Here is a 7,732-nt window from a genome sequence, read left to right as displayed (position 1 = left end):
AGTTTATGTGGGTTTTTGCTTCCAAAATGTCTCCTCACGCTTGATATAGCCAGAGTGCTCAAATTTTGTTGCTTGACACTCTTCATAGACCTTCTGATCCCAAACCATTAAGACCCAAAAAAAATTTCAATTTGTTCCTCTTCTTTTTTTCCTTCTCCTTAATTCCCAAGCCCACATTTACCTCAACATCTTTACTCCATTCATGGAATTCAATCTTCAATCTCTTTAGTTTTGAGAATAATTTAAACATTGGGGAATCCTCCATATATGCTTACATTCCATTACTATTCCACAACCTCTAAAAAGTCATTCATTTCCGGTTGAGTTTAGTCCCACATCGGACAATCATTGCCTCATCTCTCTCCTTATAATTTCCTGGGCCTCACCACTCATTGCCAATTGGTTTTGAGTTGGACCTCCAAATTTATCAACTCCACCCAAAACTCAAGAAAATGGAACTTTCTTGGTCTCGAAGCAACATTTTTTGGTATTATATAGCAATAAAGGGCAATGGTCTGAACCTAGCCTTGGGAAATGCTGGATTCCTGGGTTGCCAAGGTCTTCAATCCATTTTGTTGAAATAAAATTCTATCTAATCAAAGCCCATATCTTCATTTCTCTAAGAAGATTATTACTCCAAGTGAATTGATTCTCGAATAGTACAACTTCAATAAGAACTAATAAGTTAATAAATTCTTCAATAGAATATTTGTTAAGAGATGACTTGCCTCTGCTTTCAATTTCGATGAATTACTGCATTAAAGTCTCCTTGAAGATCTGTTCAATATTTGAATTAGCCAGCTTACTAGATCTTAAATTCGACAAGATTTCTCCTTCCTCTAATTCTAGAAGATCAACCATTGCCATCTCACTAATCTTTGCTAACTTGGCTAATGATTTGTCGATGGTGGTATTGCTACATCATTATTTAAATCATATGCTTTTGATGAGTAACCCATTATGGGTTCCGAGTCGTCATCTTTTTCAACTCCAGCCTATCCATTGTTCATCATAATTCGCTATTTTAACCAAACAGCCACCATGTCTTCTTGAATGGAGAAATTAAGCATAACGTGTCTGAAGTCAAGAGTCATCACTTCGTATGATCCAAGAAGCTTCCATCTTGATGCCATTCCGAACAAACTCCACTCCCAGGTGAGCTTGAGACCCTTGTCGTTTCCTAAAAAATTTTGCGATTTGGGCAAACTGAAATTCATTGCACCTGCCTCCACATCTTCTTTGCTGAAGATAATAGCAGATTCTCCAAAATAATTAGAGGCTTTCTGTGGTTAACAAGGTGTTCCTTGATCTTTCAAAGGCGGTTGAGGTCCTCCATTATCACCTTGTCTTGTTATCGAAAAAACTTCTGTAAATTAACCTTGAAACATTCCTTGAAGGATCACCAGTGTTCTTCATCTCTCTTGGCTGTTATAGTGATACCTTCTCTGTTGGACTGCACTCTCCTAAATAATAGGGGAATGCTAACGTCCAATATTTCATAGGGACGTTAGCATTGTCCAATACTTTTTTTTTCAACAATACCTTTCTTCATTTAGTCTTTTACACAATAAATGTTTGTTTACATAATAAATGCTATAAGCATTTAAGTATTTTGAATTAAATATCTTTTTTTATAGTAAATTCTTTGGCAATTAATGCTAACATAATAACTGTTTTTATTAATGGCATAAAAAATGTATTTATTGTGTAAAAGACTAACATATATTTTTCACTAAAAGACAAAAAGAAGAGTCATATTATTGGAAAAACAAAAGTGTTGGACAATGCTAACGTGCCCATGAGGTTTTAGACATTAGCATTTCTTATATATAAATATTCGGCTTGGAAAACAAGATGACCCTAATGAATGGTTGAATTTTTAGTGGATCACTTTGTAATATGTAGTAATAGAAAAATCCTCTACCATCTTAAAAGCAATACATCCTTTGTTTTAAACATCCATCTTTATTTTGATCCGTTAAAAAAATATTTTTATTAATATAACAATTCCTAAGTCTCTTCTTGTGAGAAATAACTTTAAAGCCAATCCCTTCCCAAATTGAAGTTCCCAAGGTTTTCAAATTGTTGACAATTCCCTCCATGTTTTGATTAAATTTTGAGATTCCCCCATGTTTTTAGACTGTTTAAAATCTTTTTTGTCTTGGTCTTCTTCTGTAGATTAACAAAGTGATGACTAATGACCTCAATATCTTCGTCTTAAATTTGGAACCCAAAACCTTTTGTTTTCTTCCTAAAACTAGTCATTTTCAACCTTTTCAGCCTCTAAACAATTTTCATCATCATGCTTCAAGTGTCCTATTTTGTTTTGAGATTTGAAGGTTGAATTTAGACTTCAAGCTGTAACCCCAAATCTTGACTTTTATACTTAATTCAAAGTACATCAAATTAGGATCATTCTATCCTTTTTTTTCTTTCAATTGAGTCCCAGTACTAATGGATCTTTGATTCATTTATACATGACAAGTATAATCAGGATTGTACACTATAAGGTACAAATTAATAATATATTACATTGTTGACATATTAAATCAGCTCATTATATACTCATTCATACATTCATATGCTCGCACGTTAAGCATCTCTAAAATTTACAAGAAATAGATAGATTTTTATTAGTAATAATTAATTATCTCAACAACGACTATTCTAATCTTACTATACATAACTCTAAAAGATAGAAACATAAGCTCATGTATTCTATATTAGGTTATGTTTGTTTTTGGAGGCAAATGATTAATTGGTCAAAAAAACTTTCTCATAGACGGAAGGATTTAATGTAAGAGAATTCTCTATCGATGGAAAATTCTTTGACCGACTGGAAGATTAAGAAGATATATACTTGTGATCGTGGAAAATTTGGTTTTCAACCAAAATCGATTACCCAACAAATGCACAAATAAACATATCATTAATCTTCCATTTTTTCATGGTTTGATTTTGAAGTTCAATTTAAAGATTAATATTAAACTCCTGGACTAGTTGCCTGCACTATTAATGCTTTAGTTTTCTTCTCTGCTATTGGAATAACTATAGCCAATGACACTATATTTAACTTTAAAGTTGTTAATTTTGTCCTTTACTAATTTTACATTTTAAAAGATTGCGATATTTTGATAAAAAAATGTGCAGGAAAATGGCGGATGCAATCCTAAACATTCTCATAGAAAAACTGGTCGAAAGTCTCCTAAATGAAAGTTGCCATGTGCTTGAATTCCACAAGCAATTTAAGATCGTGAATCAAGAGCTCATGTTAATGCAGAGCTACATCAAACAAGTAGAAAGTGTAAGGAAGAAGGACCAAAATGAAGTTCTTAAGACTTGTGTGGGACAATTGAGAGAGTTACTATATGATGCAGAGGATATTCTCTTAGATTGCAAGTTGTATTTTGAAAGAAGAAAAAGGGTCTCAAACTTCAAGCGTTATTGCTCTCCTTCATTCTGGAAATTCCGTTATAGATTGGGAAAGAAGCTTGGTGGGATAAATCAAGAAATACAGACTCATAGAGGTAGGTTGAGTTCTTACCTTCTTGCAACTCCTCCTATTCCTTTGGACCAAGAGCAGTTAGGAAGTCATCGACCGGCGACTTACCCAATTCTAATGAAAAATGCTGAAATAGTAGGCCTGGAGGAAGATGTGAAGAAAATTAAACGGTGGGTCTTAAACCCACATGGGTCACCGTTGAACATCATTGGAATAGTCGGTATGGGTGGGATTGGAAAAACTACCCTTGCTCAAAAGGTACATAATGAAGATGATGTGGAGCATTACTTCGATCATATCTTGATGGTGATTGTTTCACAAACTTTCAAATTTGAAGAGTCAATCAAGAGTATGTTGAAAAAAATTGGCGGGCCCAAAGACTTCTCGAACATCAATTTATATGATTTACTGAAGGAACTACAGGACATATTGGAGAAGAAGAAATGTTTGGTTATCCTGGATGATGTATGGAGACTAGATGAAGGTTTATGGTGGGAAAGTTTGAAGGCTGTTTTGGTTCACAGCAGCAGTTGTGTCATTGTCACAACAAGGGATGTGGATGTGGCTCCCTTAATGGGAGCCACTGAGACACGCACACATCATTCACGACCTCTCTCTGATAAGGACAGTTGGTCATTATTCATGAAAACAGCATTTTCAATGGACGGAGGTCAGTGTACAAATTCAGAACTTGAGAATATCGGTAGGGAGATTGTTGATAGATGTGGAGGACTCCCATTGGCAATCAAGGTTGTGGGAGGAATGATGATAAATAAAGGAAGTTCGAGCAAGGAATGGGAGCGAATATCTAAGAACCTAAGCGAAGAATTGGATAAGAAAGGTGAACCAATCTTTTCTATGTTACAATTAAGTTATGATGAACTTCCTTCTCATTTGAAACCATGTATGATGTGCTTGGCTGTATATCCTGAAGATTATAGTATATTATCTGGAGATATCATTTCTTGGTGGATTGGTGAGGGCTTTGTCCGAGTAGGGAAACAAGAAAGGACTGCATATGATATTGGAAGAGAGTATTTCGAAGAATTAATCAGCCGATGTTTATTACTTCTAGAATTTGAGTCTTTAGGAGCAAAAAATGTTTGGTTTAAAGTACATGATATGGTAAGAGAAATGATTACAAGGGTCGCAGAGGAAGAAAATTTTATTTGGATAAATGATGGGGGGGAGTCTTCCTCTATCCAAATCCAATCACGTCGTCGAGTAGGTATGGTGATGAACACAGATATGAATCTCTTTATATCCGAGGTGCAAACTAATTTCAAATCATTGCGGACAATAATAGGGTTTGATTTAGAAGAGAGTGAGGAGTTGGTTCTAAATCTGGAATCAAAGCTATGCCATTTAAAATGGTTGAGGGTTTTGGTTATTTGTTTTAAGGATTTATCTCAGAAAACTCTTAAAAGAGTAGATTGGTTGAGTTGGATAGGATCACTGCAGCATCTCGTTTGTCTTTGGATAGAAAACTCCCGATTAGAGAGACTTCCAGATTCTATTGGAAACTGTCAAAACCTTCAAATTTTAAGCCTAGTGAATTGTCCTAATTTAAAGAGATTGCCAAAAAATATAGCATCCTTGGAGAAATTATGCACCTTGGATTTATTCGGTTGTGTGTCTATAGAATTCCTCGCAAATGAGATTGGAAACCTTCGACAACTGTATAGAATCTCTTTTACTGCGACTTCAAAAGTCAAGGATGGGGGCTTTTGCATTTCTGGGTTGAAGAAATTGACTCAAATCAGTGAACTTGCGTTTTGGATAGATTCAGAAGATGGAATAGAACAAGGGGAGCTGAAGGTGTTGTCAGAGCTCACACAATTGGAGTGGTTGCATATACTATTTCCAAGTAACAACAACAACAATGGTACAGAGGAACGACTACAACTAGCAAGGAAAGTAGATCATGAACTACTCTCACCTCTTAACCAGCTCTCAGAGTTATCTCTTAGTGGAGAAGTAGGAGAAAAGACACCTATTTGGCTCAATCCAACCTCTCTTCCCAATTTAAGGTATCTTACCATTCATGATAGTAAATATCTCAGGCATATGAGTCCAGAATTCTTTGGAGATGATGAGGTTTCTAACAACAATAATACAACAACTGTCTGGAAATTGGAAGTCTTATACCTTGGCTGCCTATACGAATTGGAGGAGGAGTGGCCGAGAATGCAAAAGGCAATGCCATTTTTAAGACTCCTAAAGGTTTTCTACTGCCCAAAATTCAAAGCATTCCCTTTGGACTTGGATGAAGATGGTAGCGGCACTTGGAGGAAAGAATGAACTGTGTACGTACACTTCAATTTCGATACCCTCCTTTAAAAGGTTAGCATATTTACTTTTTTTTATTATTTTTTATTGGGGCTTTTCTAGTTTTAAATTTCCATTAATAATAGTTGATTTGGATGAAAGCATTCTCTTTTCACTTGGATGGATAATTTGTAGGGGCAGTACTTAGGCACTTGGAGGGAAGATTAAGCTGTTCATTTTGATGTAAGTACCCTCCTGCAAAATGTTTGCATATGGTTAGGATAGGAGGAAAATTACATATTTCCTAGAAATGAGTAATATCTTTCTAGGGATGACTCCACTTTTTCCTTGGGATACATTTATTTTTTATTTTTGGAATCCATATCTTCCTAACTGTCAGTTTGATGGAGGGATTAGTTGATCAGAAACCTTTTTAACTTTGGTTGTAAATTATGTATCATTTGGATTTTATCACTCCTGTTAAGTCTCTTTTTTTAATGTCGCTTCAAAGCTATTATTTCTTGCAATATATTCATGTTTTCACAAAAATGAGCAGGGACCAACAAGTTGCACATCACTTACAACTGATTGCACTCCATCCTAAAAAAGATTATTATTAGGGATATTTACGAAAAAGTTATCAACTTTTGACAAATTTACAATTCAAGCTCACTGTTCATTATAATTACCAAAACTTGAACGGTAACAAATTCGGCCAGGTTTAAATTGACTAATTGGAACTAGTCACTTTAAACCTGCGAAATTGTCACTTTAAACTTGCGAAATGGTTCTTACTTTAAAACCGTCGAACTCGTTAGAGTTCTGGTTTTTTTTTTTTTTTTTTAACGAAAACATGATCATTAACGTTTTGGTAATTAAAACGAATAGTTAGCTCAAATAGTAAATAATGCATTTTCAGCTCACGAAATGGTAATTCACCCTTATTATTATTATTATTATTATTATTATTATCCTGTCCCTACTTGTTATGGAAAAAAAAACTTTGAAGCGGGCAACCCACTTCAAACTTTTGAAGGAACCCTCTCTCTATTGGATTACATTTGGCATTTTCAAGGAGGTATTTCAAATTTTGGTGGAAATGTAGGGGTGTGAAATAAATTATAAATGCCACGTGTCTTGTGACGAGGAAGGTTCCTTCAAATTTTGAAGCGGGCTGCCCTCTTCAAAGTTGGACTCACTTGTTATACCCCCAAGAAAGAATTTTACTCCTTTAATGGAGATAAAGAACCCATCACTAGCAGGAGTTGGTACAAATTTTCACCAAACCTTTCATTCAAGGTTCTTATAGGTTTTTAATCTACTTGTAGATCGTGAAGTTTTGAAAATTAAATTTAGAGCTTATGAAGCTTTAGTGTTGTCATTCCTCTCTTGTTTTCAAGAAGATGAAAAATAGTACATTTTTTATTATTATTTTGGACTTTGGAGTGCAATCATAACATTGGAAGGAAAATGATTTTAAGTGATGAAGTGCAACGTGTACTAGGTGATGTTCAAGTAGTCGGTCCCTCCTATTATACTCTGCACCAATAGACCACTTGATCTATGAGCCAGCCCTTAATATTCTTCATTTATCCAATCATCCAGACTCCTGGATTTCTCATCTCGTCCGGTTGTCCATAATATCAAGTTGACTTGTTCGACTTGTTTTGTCTCAAATTATGGGTTATCTTGCTAAATCATTTTGAATATTTTTATTGATCCAGATCAGTGGCATTGTGTTTGATAATGTTGCCAGCTTCTATGACTGGGAATTGCTTCTAGGTATTGCAGTTGGGAAAAACAAGAAATGGCATTTTGGTAAATTATTGTAGTGTTGTGATGTGTGTAAAATCTGGGATTATTGCTTGTTGAAATAGATATAACTGTTGGATTCTATTTAAATGACCAGATACCGTTAAATGTAAATAAAGAATCAGTTGATACTTTACAATTAACTATCAC

The 7,732-nt window shown here is 34.8% G+C and overlaps 1 protein-coding gene across 1 annotated transcript; it reads left to right on the top strand.

Annotated features, from left to right (window-relative positions):
* The first annotated feature begins 3,154 nt into the window (after positions 1-3,154).
* LOC147382657 (disease resistance RPP13-like protein 4) lies at positions 3,155-5,803 on the top strand. Its single transcript, XM_086427210.1, has 2 exons — positions 3,155-4,478; positions 5,145-5,803. Exons 1-2 carry the CDS (start codon positions 3,155-3,157, stop codon positions 5,801-5,803), a joined length of 1,983 nt encoding a protein of 660 aa, XP_086283336.1.
* Positions 5,804-7,732: the final 1,929 nt, after the last annotated feature.

The sequence above is a fragment of the Akebia trifoliata genome, chromosome 16, assembly GCF_017979445.1.
Source record: "Akebia trifoliata isolate Shusen 1 chromosome 16, ASM1797944v1, whole genome shotgun sequence".
Classification (NCBI taxonomy): Eukaryota; Viridiplantae; Streptophyta; class Magnoliopsida; order Ranunculales; family Lardizabalaceae; genus Akebia; species Akebia trifoliata.
Note: the sequence above shows the minus strand (reverse complement) of the source record. Positions and strands in the feature narration are given on the sequence as shown.